The sequence below is a fragment of the Panicum virgatum genome, chromosome 5N (assembly GCF_016808335.1).
Source record: "Panicum virgatum strain AP13 chromosome 5N, P.virgatum_v5, whole genome shotgun sequence".
NCBI lineage: Eukaryota > Viridiplantae > Streptophyta > Magnoliopsida > Poales > Poaceae > Panicum > Panicum virgatum.
Genome location: NC_053149.1, coordinates 27,042,456 through 27,062,058, shown reverse-complemented (window position 1 = coordinate 27,062,058; position 19,603 = coordinate 27,042,456). Strand labels below are relative to the sequence as shown.

The 19,603-nt window shown below is 45.4% G+C and overlaps 1 protein-coding gene and 1 pseudogene across 1 annotated transcript; both read right to left on the bottom strand.

The window, feature by feature from the left end:
• Nucleotides 1-4,612: 4,612 nt before the first annotated feature.
• Nucleotides 4,613-5,122, bottom strand: LOC120674707 (annotated as a pseudogene).
• A 10,802-nt stretch (nt 5,123-15,924) lies between these two features.
• Nucleotides 15,925-19,536, bottom strand: LOC120674706. The gene is made up of 3 exons (XM_039955849.1): nt 19,005-19,536; nt 16,035-16,513; nt 15,925-15,945 (listed from the first exon to the last, which is right to left on the bottom strand). Exons 1-3 carry the CDS (start codon nt 19,534-19,536, stop codon nt 15,925-15,927), a joined length of 1,032 nt encoding a protein of 343 aa, XP_039811783.1.
• Between the last annotated feature and the right edge of the window lie 67 nt (nt 19,537-19,603).

Sequence of the window (19,603 nt, the reverse complement as noted above, 5' to 3'; positions counted from 1 at the left end):
ATGCCGAAACTATGTACTCACAGTTGAATATTCTTGTGAATGAGATTAACTCTTTAGATGTAAAGAAGATTGATGATTTGGAGATCATTCGCAAGATCCTTCATTCACTCAGAAGGCCGGAGTATGATTTGGTGATCACAATTTTTTATGAGAAAGAAATCAACACATTGACACCAAATCAAGTCCTCAACAAAGTGATCGCCCATGAGCTACGCCATGACATCAAGCCAAGAGCGCCATCTTCTTCACCAACTCATAGCGCACTTGCATGCAAGCAAGTCAAGAAGTTGAAGAAGATGGCCATTAAGGTAGCTCAAGTAAAGAAGAAGAGGAGGAATGCCAAAGCTCCTCAAATGATGAAAAAGAGCCAATGAACCCCAACCTCTACATGCAATTCAAAAAGATGAACAAATGCCTGTAAGAAATCAACTCAATGGGGTACATGGTCTTCCTCAAAGATGAGCCTCATCACCAACAAATGAAGGTTAAGAGGAGATTCAAGAAGAAGAAAGAAAAGAAGGAGAAGAAGCCCAAACATGAATCATTTGCCATATTTGGTGAATGGGTAAGCGGTGGTGAAGAATCAAATGCAAGTTCAAGTGATGAATCAAACAAGAAGTTCACTACCGGCACCAACATGGGGTCATCATCAAACACTTGCCTTATGGCCAAAGGTATGGAGAGCGATGCAAGTGATGATGACTCCAATTCTCCTTCATATGAATAGCTTCTTGAACTAGTTCATGAACACCAAAAAGTAATTAAGAAGCAACTAAATAAAATTGAAAATCTTAGTGTTCTCAATGATCTTAATGCTATTTTCGCTACAAATTATGAAAATTTGTTATTCAAATTCAAATTGCTTAGCGAAGAGCATGAAAAACTCAAGTTGAAAATTAAGAGCATTAATGAAACTAATAATGCTTCAACTTCTTGTTTTGATTCAATTGATAAATCTAATCCTTGTAATGAGAAATGCCTTGAGGATGTTGTTGTAGAAACATGTGATGATCTCATTGCTAAGGAGAATGATGAACTCAAGCAAGAAGTATAAAGACTCATGAAGAACTTGGCTAGGTTAAAAGGCAAAAGCATAGAGAGCAATGTCCAACCTTTCCAAGATAACCGTGAAGATATGGTGAAGAAGTTTGAGAAGGGATCCACCGTGACTTGCTCAAAGTGCCATCATAAAGGCCACAAGTCCAACAAGTGTTCTCAACCAAAGAAGAAGCTTTCAGATGAGAAGAACAAGAAGAAACTTATAATCAAGAGTTCTCTCATCTACACCAAGTCCAACCGGAGGAACAAGAGCCATAGCATCTCCTATGTGATAAAAAAAAAGACAAATGGCAAGGTGGTTGCTCACAAGGTTGGGAAGCAAGAAAGGATTTGGAATCACTCCATTTGGGTGCCCAAGGATGTCATCACCAATATGAAAGGGTCTCAAATGGTGTGGGTTCCAAAGGAGACTTGAAGCCCAAGAATCGGCTTCGGGGAATTTGGAGGCTTGGCTACCTAGAAGATGAAGGATTCAAGCTAAAAAAAGCCAAGCTCACATCTTGGACATTTATTGCCCAAATCTCCCAAAAGATAATGGTAGCTAGATTTCAATTCAAGCATCATGTAGCTTCATTGCTCTTGCTAGGTTGTTTGCATTGCATCACCTAGTGTTATATATGGTGGGTTGTTTGTGTTATGTTTCTAACCTATGAGCAACCTACATAGTTTGATAAGTGTGTAGAAAGCTACACAATGTTACCCTTCATGGTACATGGACTTCATGAGGTATGTGTTTTATTTATGTACCATGTGCACAAGCTATAGGGTAAACTTCCCATTGTTGTCAAAAACAATATGCATACTTTTGATTGGTGATTCAAACACTAAATGCATACATTTAGGAGGAGTTCATCCTATGGTTTGTGATTTTGAGACTAACATGTTTACAATCTTATCTTTTGTAGTCTCGTATATGAGCCATGATCTATTGAACAAAACTTCTATATCTAAGTTCATAGATTATGTGCTCATGCATGTGCTCACCTTGATGTACCAAGTGCTTTTGACCTCAAAGACTTTCAATCGGTATTCAACTTCAATTGGTATCATTTGAAACAAGTCACTTTCAATTTGGTACAAGCAAGGTAACTACATTTTCCCCCGAAGGTATATATGATCTTTAACCCTTTCAATTGGCATCTTTGTCAATTCTTTGTCTTTTTAGGGCTACCTCCGTGCATGATATGATCTAAGCTTTCTCTTTCAAATATCTAGTTGCGCACTTGATTTTCACATCATCATGTTGAGCACACACTTTGTGAGAAGCTTAGCTCATGTCATGCCTAGTTTCGTGATTTTGTGATCCACTTTAGTAATCACTCATTTGGTATCTTCATTGATATCATACGTTTGGATCATAAATCATAGGGCTAACTCTCTAGGCTACTAACTTTTCTCTTTGAGCTATTTTGGTTTGCCAAGCTTTTTTAGGTGATTTGATTCCAAAAGGGAAGAATTTTGGATCAAAGCAAGGTGAAATGAGTATCTTCCTAAGGGGGGGGCACTTTGATTCAAAAATGGGAGAAAAAGATAGAAGTAGCGAACATGGGCAAACATAGGGAGAAAGAGCCACTTTGATTCAAAAAGGGAGAAAAAGAAAAGGGGATGTTGGATTTAGGGGGAGGCCAAGCCGATATTGCATGATGATAAGCATTCAAGCAAGTGTAAGTGGTTCAAAAATATTTCAATTGGTATCAATTTTTCAATTCTTGTAAATTTTATGCTTGCTTTGATTGTGTTGTCATCAATCACCAAAAAATGGGAGATTGTAAGGAAAATAGCCCCTTTAGACCATTGTTTTGTAATTTTGGTGATTGAGTAATAACGCAATCAATAGAACTAATGGTTTTGTCAAGTGAACATTAATAGATCCCTGGGATGAAGCAAAAAGGCTAAGCAAAACAAAACACGAAGAAAGAACTCAAAGAAACGTTGAATTTGACAAGATCTGCAGAAGACAATAGCACCGGATGAACCGGTGATGCAGTACCTGTCTAACCGGTTGGCATCGGACGCACCGGTGCCCTAGCACCGGAGCAATTTGCAGAGCTGGTGCCATCAAGTCATGTGGCGCCGGATGCACCGGTGATGCCAAGTTGAAGCACTAGTGCAAGCACCATGCTACGTACCAGAGAGCATGTCAAGCAGCTGAGGAGAAGTTTATTTAGCACGGGTTACACCGGTGGTCACCGGAGCAAGGCACCGGTGCAACTCCGTGTCAGTTGCAAGGAAGAGAAGCTGCACCGGATGAACCGGTTAGAAGGCACCGGTCTATCCGGCGACATACACGTCAGCTGTCAGAAGGCCAACGGATAGCGCAGAGCCGTGAATGACAGGATGCACAGGTGCCCCACCACTGGTCTATCCGGTGCTTTACGCAGAAAAGCCCCAACGGCTCCCAACGGCTCTATTCACTTGGTGGCTTATATATATGCCATCCCCCGGTCATTTGAAGCTGCTGGAGTTCAAGAGCATCACACCCACACCCAAGAACATCTCCAAGCCATCCAAGAGCTTAGTGATCATATCTTTAGCCCTTAGCACATTCTTGAGAGCGTTAGTGCTAGGTTAGCTCTTAATGAGTGAGAAAGCAAGGCCTTGAGCCTTTGTGCTGTGGTTCTTTGTTGAACCAAGAAGATACCTTGGAGCGCCGGCCCCTTGGAGCTTTGTAGCTCGCCAGCAACGTCATCGACACTCCGACTTGGTGTGGAACGGCGACGACAACCTTGCGCGGGGGACGTGGAGACCCCCATCCTTTATGGAAAAGCTCCTTAGTGGAACCCGGGATCAAGGTGATCGTGTTTGAGTCCGCGGAAGAGACTTGATTGCCGAGAAACGATACTTTTATTGAGCGCTTCAACAACGTGGATGTAGGTGTGCCTTTGTGGCTAACCGAACCATGGAATAAGCACCCGCGTCAAGAGTTTGCTTCCTCCTATCCCGCTCTTTAAGCTTCCACATTTCATACTAGCAATTCTTGTTTGCATTTACTTTCACAAAGTAGTATCTTGATAGAAAAGCCTATAGGTTGCTAAACTCTTTTGGGATAGTGGTTTCATAATAGAACAATTATAGTTGCACATATAGACAGCATATTTTATTTTAATATTGTGCAATTTAGTTGGAGCTATATGTCTAAGTTTTTAGTTGCCTAATTCATCCGCTCCCCCTCTTAGGCTAGAGCACCCGATCCGGTCTTTCAGCGAGCACTGAGTAAATAAAGGGTCTTTTTACGTGTATATTATTATGAAAGTTTGTGTTTACGTACATACCACTAAAAAGTTTGAAGACACCTATGTACCATCAGCCGAACTTTGTTTTACCTCTGTATCATTTTACCGAACTTTGTTTTACCTCTGTATCATTTTAGATGGAACAGATGTTAACGGTGGCTAACAGAGGTGTAAAAAAAACCATTCTACCCTTGTGCTGAACAGAGAGTAATAAGTAGTTCATCCTGTGCGCAGCGCATGCATGTGTGCATGCGTCTCCTGTGCATGACCGTGAGCAAGGAAAACAATAGCGTCTGAGGGGAAAAAATAGGCCATATAAATTAGAAAAAAAACATGTCGTCGAGCGTGCATATGACGTCGAACAGCAGCTTGGGGCGGTCGCGGCACTGCATGGTGACCACGGAGTACCTGAGCTCGGCCCAGCTGTCGACGGAGACGGCCATCGTGAGGAACACGCGGTCCCGGTCCCAGATCGCGGCCATGAGCTGGTGGAGGCGGCGGTCGGCGTGTGCGACGCCGGCGGCAGGCACCTCCGCGGCGTCCCCACGGATCGGGCCGAGGCGGTCGAGGATGCGTGCCACGCGGCCGGCGTCCGCGTCCTCGACGGTGCGTCCACGCTCGGGCCTCCACGACGCTGCAGTCCATGTCGGCGAGCACGGCGAAGACCTCGGAGAGAGCCTCGTGTGGTCGGCGCCCGTGAGCTCTAGCGCCTTCAGTCCCTCGAGCGCCGCCGGCCGGGCGGGCCCACTCCACGTCCCCAGTGAATGCAAAACCGCGCCACGCGCACCGTCAGGAACCCGAGAAGGCCGCTCCTTCCGCCGCCGCCGCATGTAGGTGATGACGCTGTCGTCGGTGAGCAAAATACGGAACATAAATAAAATACTGCTGCGTTGCAGCGCGGCGGCCTTACCGTGGCCGCCCCCTGGTGCCGCGGGCCCTGGCAGCACACGCGCCGGCACCGTGCCCCACGTAGGGGTGGTAAAGGGCCCAACATTTTGAACTAGAAAATCTAAGGATCGGGCCCTAAAAGGACCGGGCTCTAAACATATGTATTTTTGAACTAAAAATTTTAAGGGTTTTATTGGACTGTGAAGAGACCATTAGGGCCATGGCCCATTACCACCCCTAGCCCCACGACACATTTTGGCCTGGCGCCGCGCCCCCCGGCCACGCCCTGGCCCCGCCTCGGACGCGCGCCCGCTGCGCGCTGGGATGCGGCGGCTGCAGGAGCGGGCACTATAGATCTGAGGGGGAGTGCACGGGGAAGAACAGGGAAGGCTAATAGAATCAGGGGTATAGTGGACAATTCCATATGTGGGTCCTGCTTGTCAGAGTTGCAATTTTGTTAAGTTCTAACGGATGGTGGACGGAATGGTATATAGGTAAAAGAAAGTTCGGACGATGGTACACAGGTATCACCAAATTTTTTAGTGGTACGTACGTCACCAACAATTTTTTTATTGGTATACACGTAAAAGACTCGTACATAAAGGGTCAGTAGGCCGTGTGTTGTCGGTCGAAACCCACAGGCGAGCAGCGACAGGCAACACGAAGAGCCGGGAGGTTGCCGGGGCGCTGGCAGGCACTGCTCCCTCGTCGACGACCCGCAATTCCAGCACACGCCGCGGCTTGTGAAGACGCAGGGCATGCCACCTGACCTATACCCGATCAGGAAGGTTCGAACGTGCTTGCAGCGATCTGCCTACATACACAAACACGTGGAAACATAAGTCCGAGCCGTGGTCGACTCCCCGGGACGACTCTTGTATCGGCTTTAAAGAGCCGATCGAGTCCCGGTGTCAGATTGGATCTGTATCTATCCGGATATGATAAATAGAGCAAATAGCTGTAAAGCTGCTTCAATTAAATCTAATTAATCTAATCCACGATGGTGAAAGCTTCACTGCTAGATCGGAACATCCTACACGTGACTGGGCCTAATGAACGTAACAGATAACTAAACCATAACCTAAAACAGAGGCCTAAGAACTAGCAAAAGCCGATTCCCGAAACAATCCATATCAAGGCTAAGATAAAGCATCTACTACACCACCGGATCATCCAACCCGTTTGCAAGGCCTAACCTAGCAGATATTACGCCAACTCCTATGAGATAAGAGCAAACCATAACAGATTAGATCTACTAGACATAAAAGAAACAGGGTGTTATCTCTGTGCAACTAATTCTATGCGACAAGAACTAGCATAAGATTGAAACGTGACTGCACAGAGACAACATGATATTCGTAGATGATAAGCAACAAAGCACAACAGATCTACTAAAAGCCATGCTACGAACATCAAGATAACTAGCATTACTCGCAATCAAAAACGCTTCAGTACGAGTAATACCAAGGTAAAAGCAAGAACAATACTGCCCTGATCGCAAGAAGCTATCAGGGCAGCATGGCGCTTACTTGGATGAAACCCTAGGATTAGGGGTGGCGATGCGCCGAGATTGTTGTTTGCGAGACGTGATGACGTTCTTCTTTCATGAATAACATAGGGTACATATTTATAGTCCGGAGACTTGGGAAACAATCTAAACTAATCTTGTCCCGATCGGACTGTATCTCTAACCTCGAACTAAATCTAAGGATACATGGCCTATGTGGCCCAAATGCTCACGCAGGAGCCGATTTACAAGTCTTCTTCAATCTTCTGTTTTAAGCCCATCTTGCTTTTGGCCCTGTTAATTTATGGCGATAACACATGCCCCCCTGGTTTTGGCAATGATAGTTCCAAAACCACTCCGTCGCTTCATCTTCCCGTTAATTCTCATTAAACACACTGCAACCACCAAGGAAGACGCAACGTCTCTGCAACTGCCTCCTCGTAGAATGTGAAACTGCCGATCCGTCTTCCATCTTTTCACTATTTAATCTCACCCCGAATCGGCTCTTCTTCACAGCAAACTCCTTCTTCCACCCAAAGCCAAGTAGAGCAGAAAACCCCACTCCTCTGCCAGCCATGGCGATCTCTTCTTCCTCTGGCTCCAACTCCTTCGGAGATTCCTATTCTTCCTCATCTCCTTCTTCTTCCTCTTCTTCCCTCTCCGCCTCCTCCATCGACTCTATCCCAGAGAGTCGGGAGCTGACACCGGAGTGGGACCCGATAGCAGCGTATGAAGCAATGGCTCCTCTGCACTGGGATGCAGAGGAGTTCGACTTCGGGATTGCCTCCGAGGAGGACGAGCCCGAAACTGAAGAAGAGGAAGACCTCCAGTTCCTGTTCCAAGAGGAACTGGAGAGCAGCGAAGACGACGTCTTCTCTTGGGAGGGAGCCGACTCCTCCGAAGAGATCGACTCCTTCTCCAGCGACGACACGGCGGCAGGAGGAAACCCCCACCAATTCCTCAAAGCCCCCACGGAGGGGAGCGAAGAAGGAAGCAGCGGCGGCGGCGGACGAAGCAGCAGTAGTGCCGAGGACGACGGCAACAGCGGCAGCGACGACGACGATGACGACGGCGGAGACGCATCGGTGCGAAGCCCCAAGCACCGTAGGCACTCAGATACCTACGATTGGTAGATGTAGGTAGCATCGTAGGGGTAGGATCACAAAGCTGAAGGATTAATTCCTTTGTAGCAATTGGCTTTCCTTGTAATGACCTTTCCATTAATGAAATCGATTTCCTTAAATTATGTGTGTCTGATGTTTTCTTTCCAAAAAAGCCGATGGCGACGCATCAGGATTCTATAAATATCCAAGAGCCGACGAAATTCAAACTAGAAGCAACCTGCACAAGAGAGTATCACTTCCACCTTGAACCGAACTCGAAACAAGCTCTCAAATCCAAACGTAATTCGAAAACCCAGCTCTACAAATTCGAGCAAGAACTCCTCAAGCATCCAAAATTCGAATCAGAGCCCACAGCAACCAAACCCCAAGCCAACGGATCTGAACCATGGCAGACTCTGCAGCCCAGACAACAAATCCTACCATTGATGACGCGGCAATCTGCGGCCTGAAGGTAATATTCAGCCTGATTCTTTTAATATTCCTCAGCTTATTAAGCTTCTGAAACTTTAAATTCTGAAACCTGACAAAGTATGCATACTTCTGAATTTCTGAACTTCAGGCGTCAGACATCCTTTTGACGCATCCTTCAAACCCAAAATCCTTTTGTCTTGGCCCACGAACTCATGAAAACCCCATAGATTTGATCTCTTGTGAAGCAAATAGGATCCCTTTCGTGAGTCAAAACATTGATTCGAATCTCTGGGCCGACTGCCTAAGAGCCTGGCCCAACCCTCCTGAGAGCTGGATTACATGGTATAGTAGAGTAGCAAAGGCTTATATGCCCTTGTGGCGGGATTTGAACATAGCCGATGCACTTAGCTTATCATTATCACCCCTTGACAAAGATGAAAACCTTCTGAAAACCATCAGCTATTTCTGATCCGATGCTCTGAATTGTTTCCTCTTTGGTCATGGACCCATGACTCCCACTCTACTAGATGTCACCATGATCACTGGCCTAGACATTGGATCTCCTAATCCAGCTGCCCACAAAATGGCAGAAGTCCCCTTCAAGCTTTCTTCCAAGGTTAACTGCACAAACTAGGGTACTTACATGAATCAGCACATGAGAACAAAAGATCCAGTGACTGAGAAGGAACACACAGCCTTCTTAAATCTTTGGCTAGAACACTTCATCTTCTGTGGCCCTTCTTTAGCTCCAACTAAGAACTATTTTTCCTTAGCCTATCACCTGGCCCATGGCAATCACATCGGCCTAGACAAACTTTTCCTTGGAGAAACCTATAGATATCTCCATTTGATGACATCTAACTTGCTTAACCAAAAGAAACTGAGAACTGGAGGCCCTTGGTGGTTTATTCAGTTGTGGGCACAACTGTACTTTCAGCACCAGAGTCCGAACTTCCAAGGCCTAACCAAGAACTCTTTTCCTGATGAGAGTGGCAAACCAATTAGATGTACTAGCTATGGCCAAGCTTTATTTAGTCTCCCTGGCAGTAAACTGAATTCAACAGATGCAGCAAACTGGTTCAGAGTCTTCTACAAAGGACTGGATAATCCACTCTATCTCCCATTCACTGAATCTGAATCTTTTGAAAACCCAACTGCCTTCAGATTAGACAACTTTGCCGATGACGACAGCACTCGGCATCTATATTCCCTGATGATTCGACCTGGTTTCCTCCCTGGTTGCCAGGTTATGAAACCTACCAACCAGTCATAGCAGCTCGGCAATTCGGCTTAGGACAAGTCCCTCCCCACTTCCATATTCACCACTTGGTGGAGAGTAGAGTCGATCTGCCTGATGGTCTCACCAGCTCAAGATGCTACAGCATGTTCGATGATCTCCACATTCCAATACCAGCCGATCTGTCCTTTGATCTTTCATCAATCGATTTTAGCACATGGTGGAGAATGTGGAAAACCCATGTCTTCAGAAAAGCTCTAGGTCCTCGACTGCAGCAAATTGATCCTGAACATGTAATCCCCGAGGAAGAGGTACTGAATTTATACATTCATCCTTTCTAATTCCTCCATTCCTTTACTTGACTAATCCTGCTCACCCTGTTAGCAGCAACAGGATGGTCCAGAACCTATGACCAGCAACGGGGAGCCATTCCACTTTCTTCCAACTGCCCCTGACGTACTCTTCTGCAAGGGATCACCACCAATGAAGAAAGTGATAATGACCATTCAGCCAGACTTACTTTCAGAAAACTGACATAGCTCAAAAGTGCAAAGCCCTCAACCAAAAGAAAGCAATTCTGGATGCTAAAGCTGATATCTCCGAGAACACAAGACGACTCAACCTCTTGGAAAAGGAACTGATGGAACTTGAAGAAAAGGTCCGCACTACCCAAAGACTAATCCAAGAGGAGAAAGCTTCGATCGCAAACTCCAAGCAGGAAGCCCAAGAAATGACTGAACAAATACAAGCGGAGTTTGCAGAGATAAGCACCTTGAGTCGGCAGATAATATCAGGCAACGACAAGGACGACGAAGCAATCATAGCACGAGCAGATGCTGTACGTGCAGAAGCCATCCATGTGATAGAAGAATTCCTGAACTAGTAGAACTATTCAGAAAACATTTGATGTTGCCTGTTAAAACCTGAAACTTTGTACTCATTTAAAAACACCTTAAGTCGATGGTCACACATCGGCTATCTCGCTTCTCATATATTATCTCTTTCTTTCTCTTCTTTTTTTTACTGACCAACTCAACGTGTTGGCCTCTCATGATTTTTTTTACTGGCCAACTCAATGTGTTGGCCTATACCTTTTTTTTACTGGCCAACTCAACGTGTTGGCCTATCTCAGTACAGTCAGATGGATCTCATCGGCTCTTGTTACTCGTTTTCCCACATGCTCGGGAAATACTTCTTGAGGTGTTGACCATTGACAGCAACAGGAAACTTGACACCGTCCAGCTCCTCAAGCATGTATGCATTCCCAGGCAAAACCTGATCAACCTTGTACGGCCCGTGCCAAGTTGGAGACCATTTACCAAACTTCTTATCTTTAGTTCCCAATGGCAATACTGCAATGTATATTCTGACAAATTCTCCATTGATACAGGTATGATTCCAAAGCTCGCTCATAAATACACAATGTATATTTTGACAATCATCCTTCAGCTTGTCGACCATGCGCTATCGGGCCAACCGGACATTACAATCCCGAACTCTTCATTACAGCTCCTCGTCCCTGCTGGCTCCAAAATAGAGGAAATATGCCTGAAGCAAGTAAGCATTCTTCCCCTTGGCCGATTTCATCACCCCTTTGCATTCATCGGCCATCCTAATCACATCTCCCTGTTAGGCACAAGAATCTCTGGACAATAGCCTGTTTTCTTTTCAAATCGGAGCCACTTCCTAGGAAGAAGGAGAAGAAGCAACATCAGCCGATCCAGTTGTATTGTCGGATGAAATCAAGGCCAAACTCCAAGAATCTGTCCAATTCCTAAATCAAGACATCGGCCACCTAATCAAGAATGCACAGCCGATCCGCACTATTTTAGAAGAACTGGAGGGCAAGCTTCCAGAATCAATTGAAGAAGCATTAACTCCTGCAGCCTTCATCGAGAGTCATCGTGCACAATTCAACAAGGTCCAGAAATGACTTGTCGATCGTCTTCAGCAGGAAAAAGTCATTAAACAAAGGGACAACTTCAAAGCTTTAGCAGAATTGGCCGTTGGTGAAATCAAGTCCCTGAATGACACCCAGGCTAGCATCTTGAGGAACAAAGATAAATTGGAAGCTGAACGTGATCGTCTTCTGCAAGAGCTTAATCGGGTAAACTAAGCAATAGATATTGCAGATCACGATCTTTCTCAGATTCCACCGGCTATCACCAAACTCCAAGAAGATAAGCAAAAATACGCTCGTCAAGCATATCAACTCCATAAGAGTCTGCAGCCGATCTCTAGCTCTTCGGCGAATGATAATCAAGTGATTGCAAACATTGATCAAATTCACCTGCGTGCGATAAAAGTAATCCGGGAAGCTTTAGGATTACTGTCGAGGCACTCTTTGTATTGTAATCTCCAGGAATTGCAAACACATGATCCAATTCTAGAAACTCTGTCTTTGTGATTTTATTGCTCTAAGGGCAACTCATATCGTGTCGGCCATATTGCAACCGATGCATCCAACTTGCAAATCAGCTTTTACATATTTTTTGCACTAAAGGCAATACTTCCTAGTATTGGCTATAACTTACAAAATCCGACCGATACTACAATCGGCCACACCCTTCATCGATCAAGACTCATCCGAAGAATCTCCCGACTTTACCGATGTGACTTCATAATCAGCCATCTGAAAGAAATCCTTCTCCCATGCTTGACCAGAAAGACAGTTCATTCAATCATAACTCACTATATGGGCCTCAGCCGATGCCACACAGAATGACGAATCGGCCGATACTACTTCAACAGTATCGTCAACCCACTGAATCAAACATTGATACATAGTAGATGGAATGCAATAGTTGGCATGTATCCAATTCCGACCCAGTAGCAAACTGTATGAACCTTTGCCATTAATAACGAAGAAAGTAGTAGGAAGGGTCTTACTGCCAATTGTGAGATCGATGCATAATGCCCCCAAAGCAGGAGACACAACCCCTTCGAAACCTTTGAGCATCATATCAGTCTTCGTCAGATCATCTTGATTCTTCACAAGCTTGCGTAGCATAACATAAGGCATTATATTCACAGCTGCACCTCCATCAACCAACATCTTTGTAACAGGCTTGCCATCGACAAATCCTTTTAAGAACAGTGCCTTAAGATGTTGCCTCTTGCCGTCTTCTGGCTTCTCAAACGTTGCAGGCAACGGTTCCAAGTTCAACTGTGCCATGGCTTCCTCTAATTCCGGTACATGATCTTCACCGCATGGCGCCATAAACTCCTTTGGCATTATGAAAACCATGTTAATTGGTGCAGCCGATGATTCAGAATCTTGATCACCATCGGCTCTATGCTTAGCACCCCCAAACTTGTGATTTGACTCCTTTCCTGTTCAGGGTCTGTTCTTGCTCTTCCTCTATACGCTGCCGCCTTTCACGACCACGCTGAAAATTGTTCAACAGCATTTGAGACGTGACACGCCTACGTGGTGCCGATGAACGTCCAACATCCTCCATCGGACCCTTTCCTTTGACCTCATCGGCCACTATCTGTGCTTTAGGATCAACAGCTCCAGATTTCTTGGCCGATGATGATGTCAGAATCTTGGATTGCGAAGAACCTTTGTCCCTGGCCACGTCGACCATGTTCGTAGCGAAAGGTTGTCCGTCAATCTTCATCGTCTTCTAGGAAACCTCAAATTTCAATCTCCCTTTTTCAAAAGCCATTTGAATCTGCTGTCGGAAGACCTTGCATTCAATTGTATCATGCGACATGACGTTGTCAAAGATTTTGTCTTCTGATGGAATCTTGTGATATGGCTTCAACTTGATCAACCCTTCCGACAATAACAAGTCAAAGATTTTGTCGGCTTTGGTAATGTCAAACCCATATGACTCAGGCTCTTTCTTCCCAAACGGACACGTCACCGGCTTCTTGTTGTTCTGTATCCACTCAGCCGATGCGACCGTTTCTTGCTCCTCTACAGATTCATCATTAGTAGAATACTCCACATAATTTATCTTTTTTTGAAAAGGCTTCTTGGACTCGTAGGATCGAGTTTCTCCTGTCATCCGACTCGCGATCTGACTAATGCTTTCAAACTCTTCGATGCATATTTATCTTTAATGTGCGGCAAGAGCCCATTAAATGCCACTTATGCCAACTGCTGATCGGACAAAACCAGACTGTAGCAACGGTTCTTGACATCTCTGAACCTCTGAATGAAAGCAGCGACCGATTCATCGTTTCTTTGCCTTAAACTAGTCAAATCGGTCAACTTCAATTCAGTAATCCCAGAGTAGAAAAATTGATGAAATTGTCTCTCCAGATCGGCCCAATGTAATATGGAATTTGCTGGCAAAGTAGTGAACCAAGCAAAGGCCGATCCAGACAAAGACAAGGAGAACAAACAGACTCTGAGTGCATCATAGTTGCCCGCTTCTCCCAACTGTAGAAGGAACCTGTTAACGTGTTCCATCGTAGAAACTTCTCCCTTCCCTGAGAACTTTGTGAAGTCAGGCATCTTGTACTTGTGGGGGAGAGGAATCTGATTGTAAGCCGAAGGATAGAGAGCCTTGTACATAACAGATTGTTGCTTCGGCCTTAAGCCAAACTGCTCCCTCATCACTTCAGCTATCTTCGTGCTCCAATCAACTTGTGTTTCAACATTTAGCGTCTGTTGGGGAGAAGCCACGCTCACTGTGTTGGTCATCATTGCAAGTTGCTGAGCTACATGATTCATCGGCTGTTGAGCCGATTGCATCTGTTGTGCTTGCTGGGACATTTGATTGGGTATCTGCTGAGTCATCGTCGGCTGTGTAGCTGATGGGTTAGCCGATTGTTGACCAGTAATATCCATGTATGGAACATTGACATACCGCAACTGTCCAGTAGCCTGATCATGAAAAACCCAGTTGACTCCTTTCTGAGGAGACTGCGATAGAAGGATTTCAGTAGGAGACTGGGGTTGGAGCAAAATCGCGAGACGCTGCTGTGGGGTCATCGGCGGTGGTGCCGATGCATTAGGTTGCGCAGCCATCTATGTACTCCATGTGCCTTGCGCATTCAGCTGCATTGCCGATGCGTCCTGCTGTGCACTCATCGGCTGGGTAGCCGATGGATCAGGTTGAGAGGTCATCGGCTGAGAAACCGATGTTTTAAACTGTATCTTGGGTGGCGTAGAAAAAAAATCTGGATGCGTGCCAAACCCAGTAGCTAGATTCCATCCCTTAGGAAAAACGAACGCAGACCCATCTTGTACAGATGTAGCAATAGGTGGTGTAGTCGAGTAGATAGGATCTGTTGTAACTGCTGACGCCGTAGTAGCAACCTGTGGTGGGGTTTAACTGTTGCTTGTCCCTGCCTGGCTATTTGGAGCCGACAGAGCTGCTGCCATAGACACCTCCAAGGGAGTATATTGCATCTGATCTGGTTGTATGTAGCAAGGACCCATGCAACCTGGAAACGTGCCTTCAGCAAAAGTCTTGACCACCGCATTGTGAACTGTATTGCCCATGACTGTTGCACTCTTGATGAAAGCTTGTGCTACAGCTTGTCCAACTGCATCCATCATCTTGTTCTCATGTTGAGCCTCTGTCAATGGCTGGAAAGTTAGAAGATCAAACTTCTTGATCACTTCGCCAGATCTATTGATGCTGTACGACTTGAGACATTCACATTTGAATTTCTCCACCAGCTCTTCATATTCCTTCTTTTGTTCTTCTTTGAGCTTATCTTCAGGAACATGAATCTGGTACTCTTCACTGACTGCAGATTTATCAGTAATGTCCACCATGTTGAAGCTTTCGGTCTCACCGGGCGTGCCAAAAGATGTGTTGACGCAAAAATCAACACACTGGAATCCGAGGGCAAGTGTTCGCCAATCACGGAAAAGTCAACCAAGCGTGCCAGTCAATTTGACTTGAAATTGACAAGGAAGAAAACAGAATCAAATTCGAGAGCGTATCGGCTGGGATTCCGAATGTCTCTCAGATAAGCGTAACGGCAAGCTCTGCCAATACAGAAAGCGACAAAAGGATATTAAATGCAAGCGCGTAGTAAAGGAGCGCGTCGGCAGGATCAGCCGATTTCACGTGTATAACAAGATCTAAGCTGCGAATGTACAACTTAGATGATGTAAGCTAGAAACAAATCTAAACCGGCTCTTGAGATAACAAAAGTATTACTGCAAAACCTAAAGCCGATCTAGTATGTTTCTAGCGGATAGATCTGATCCACCCTGTACATTCCTCTGGTTCATCGGACGGACTCCCAACGGCCGATTCCAACCATGTACATCTTTTGGTTTCTTTCAAATCGGCCACCTTCCCTTCATAAAAACCACCTTCCTTGACACGTGTCAAAAATGGTGTCAACACAGTGCTCATCCTCAAAGTAGTTCCCAATGCCTTTTGCAAGCTATCCCACAACTTAGAAACAAATTTGGCATCCCTGTTTGAAACAATGGTGCGAGGTACACCATGCAATCGCACTATCTCCCGCATGTAGATAGGTGCCAAATCACCGGCTGTACTTGTGGACCTAATCGGAATAAAATGAACCACCTTACTCAATCGATCAACGACAACCCATATAGTGTCTCGTCCCCTCGGAGAGCATGGCAAACCAACCACAAAATCCATAGAAATATCATCCCAAGGCCACATAAGAACCTCTAAGGACTGCAACTTTCCCGCGGGACTCTTATGCTCAGCCTTCACCCGCTGGCAAATACCACATGAAGCCACATACTTGGCCACATCGATCTTCATCCTCTTCCACCAATAAGTTTTCTTCAAATCCTGATACATTTTATTCTCACCAGGGTGGACAGTGTATCGAGTACGATGCGCCTCTTTGAGTATATCCTCTTTGACTTGAGACTTTTGTGGCACACAAAGACGACCACGAAATCGAACAGCCCCAGAAGCATCTAAGGTGAAATCCCCAACCTTCCCTTCATGAATACGCTTCCTAACATCTAGCAATAATCGGTCCTGTTGTTGCGCCTCCAACACACGCTCTGGTATAGCTGACGATAGAATCAACCGCGTCTCTGCTTCCGTCACTCCAGCATAGCAGTACAAGATATCCATCTGCTCAAAATCAGCTATTAAAGCATTCAAGGAAGGAGAAGTCTTATGACTCAAGGCATCAGCCACCACATTTGCTTTGCCTGGCATGTACTGAATATTCAGATCATAATCTTTGATCAACTCCAACTACCTTCTTTGCCTCAAATTTGGATCCTTCTGAGTAAAAATGTACTTCAAACTCTTATGATCAGTGAAAATGTCACATGACTCCCCATATAAATAGTGCCTCCAAATCTTAAGTGCAAAAACAACTGCAGCAAGCTCTAAATCATGAGTGGGGTAGTTCTGCTCATGTGTCTTCAATTGTCTTGATGCATAGGCAATTACCTTTCCATCTTGCATAAGAACACAACCAAGTCCTATACGGGAAGCATCTGAATAAACAGTGAAACATTTACCGGGCTCAGGGAGGGTAAGAATAGGAGCAGTCACCAATTTCTCTTTCAACATTTGAAAGCAATGCTCACACTCTTGAGTCCATACGAACTTGACGTTTTTCTGAGTCAGCTTTGTCGTAGGCTTAGCAATGATAGAGAAATCCTTTACAATGCGCCGGTAATAACCTGCCATGCCCAAGAAACTCCTGACTTCCTTGACATTCATTGGCCTTTCCCATTCCACTATAGTAGAAATCTTGCCTGGGTCAACAGAGATGCCATGCTTATTAATCACATGTCCTAGAAAACCAACTTCTGAAAGCCAAAACTCACACTTCTTGAACTTAGCATAGAATTTATGACTCCTTAGAGTCTCAAGAACTCTCCTCAAATGGTCCTCATGCTCTGCTTCAGTTTTGGAGAAGATAAGTATATCATCAATAAACACCACAACAAACTCCTCCAATCCCTGAAGCATATTATTCATCGTCTCCATGAAGTATGGGGCGCATTAGTGAGTCCAAAAGACATAACTCTGAACTCATAATGGCCATACATGGTGGAGAAGGCTGTCTTCTCATTATCCTCCTCTCGAACAGGAATTTGATTATACCCAGACTGAAGATCGATCTTGGAAAATACTCTAGCCCCTTTCAATCGCTCAAACAATACCTCAATATGGGGTAGTGGGTATTTGTTCTTGATTGTCACAGCATTTAAGCCACGATAGTCGATACACATACACCAACTACCATCCTTCTTAGTAAGTAGCACATGGGCCCTCCACGGTGACATGCTTTGCCGAATTAATTTCTTCGACAATAAATCATTCAATTGCTTCCTCAACTCTTCTTGAAAAGGGCGGGACAAACGGTATGGGGCAATAGATACAGGACGATTACCAGGTATAAGGTCAATACGAAACTCCACTTCACGCTTGGGTGGCATTCCTGGTAGCTCATCCGGGAAGACATCAGGATAGTCTCGCACTACATGAATTTTCTCAATAATCAATGGCTTGATAGGTGTTTCAACTAGACTCCAAAGAAAGCCTGTCTTTATGGGGCAACGGCCAGGAAAGAGGCACGCCATCACCAGTACAGAAAGACTGGGTGGATTAGCTTGAAAAGTTATGGTCTGTCCTGATGGCACCTCGAGTGTAATAGTTTTCCAGAAACAAGAGATAACAACTCTATAGCAATGTAGCCAATCCATGCCAAGAATAACATCAAAAAACGGTAAGGGGATCACCATTAAATTAGCCACAAAGTCATCTCCACCTATATAAATAGTGCAACCCGGGCATACCACTAAACTAGATATCAAGCCCCCAGGAGAGCTAACATGAATTGACTCGGAAATCTGCTGGCTAGCAATATTGGCCCTTCTTGCAAAGTCAAGTGAAACAAACGAAAAGGTAGCACCCGAGTCAAATAAGACATGAACATCATGAGAATCAACAATAAGGGTACCTGAAACCACATCTGGGCATCCAAGAGTAGAGGCTGTAGGCATAGTGTAAACTCCAGTAGGTGCAGTTGAACTAGAACCTCCCGCTGCATACTGAGGAAGCTGAGCTGTAGGAGCAAGCGGAGCAGGTAACTGTAAAGGAGCACGTGGTGTAGGAAGCTGAGGTGGGGGCCAATAGTAACCCGGTGGAGGATAGTAGTACTGAGAGCACGAAGAATATAGCTGGGGGGACCGGCCATCATCTGAACTGTGCCACGAGGAGCACCAACTGTAGGAGCCGAACCCCTAGAACTGGCAACTGAAGTGGATCCAGTAGAAGAAGAACCTGAACGTTGCCACTTGATGATGCAATTTGAGTTTCTCTTGCAAACCATGCTAATGTGCCCCTCTTTGCCGCAAGTGTTGCATGTACCCGAAAAACTACACTCTGAAGCACGATGCGACTTCCCACACTTGAAACAAATTAAACCTTGTCCTGGAATAGGATGCATGAATGAGGAGTTCCCACCGTGTTGCCCCGAAAAAGACTGAGCCCCTGATTGCTTGGACTTGGAAGGCTGCTGAGATGGTTGGTTTCCCTTAGACTTCTTGAAAAAGGGTTGCTGCGAGGGCTCTCCTCCCTCCTGATGAACCCTCTTATGTTCACCCCCTGTGTTACTTGAATTTCCATTACGCCTTTGCTGGAGCATCGTAAGCTGAAACTGAATCTCCATACCCCTAGCCTCCTCAACTGCTGTGATAGAAGTGGTTGGAGGATTTCTACCCATCACCTCCCTGTACCGAGCATTAAGTCCTGTGAAGAACTTCCGAGCCTTCTCACGCTCATCACTTGCCACACTAGGGACAAAGCGAATAGTGTTGCTGAAATCCCTCTCATACTCATCCACTGTCTTGTCCCCCTGCTGAATGTGGTTCAATGCATCATTCATCTTGTCCCTGAAGGAGTCTGAATAATACTTAACCCTGAACTGCGCCAAGAAAACCTCCCAAGTGATAGCACCTCGAGCAGGAGTCCATGCATCACATACTCCTACCCACCAAACATCAACCTGACCCGTCAACTGGTGAGGAATAAACAAGACTATCTCCTCAGCAGTCATCCTACATGCAGCCATGACCTTCTCCATCTTGCGCAGCCAATCAGCAGCATCAGTAGGCGTTCCTGAGCCATCAAAGGTATCCAAGCGCATAGACGTCCACCTAGTAAACATCATTGCCTGGACCGGGGCACTTGCACCACCACCAACAGGAGCTCCA

Coding starts and splice junctions, on each gene's coding strand:
- LOC120674706 (XM_039955849.1), bottom strand. CDS start 19,536: ATGCGCTTGGATACCTTTGATGGCTCAGGAACGCCTACTGATGCTGCT. Junction 16,514..19,004: donor AAGGCGTAATGGAAATTCAA/GTAACACAGGGG, acceptor ATGCTTTAATAG/CTGATTTTGAGCAGATGGAT. Junction 15,946..16,034: donor ATATTTCTATGGATTTTGTG/GTTGGTTTGCCA, acceptor TATTCCGATTAG/GTCCACAAGTACAGCCGGTG.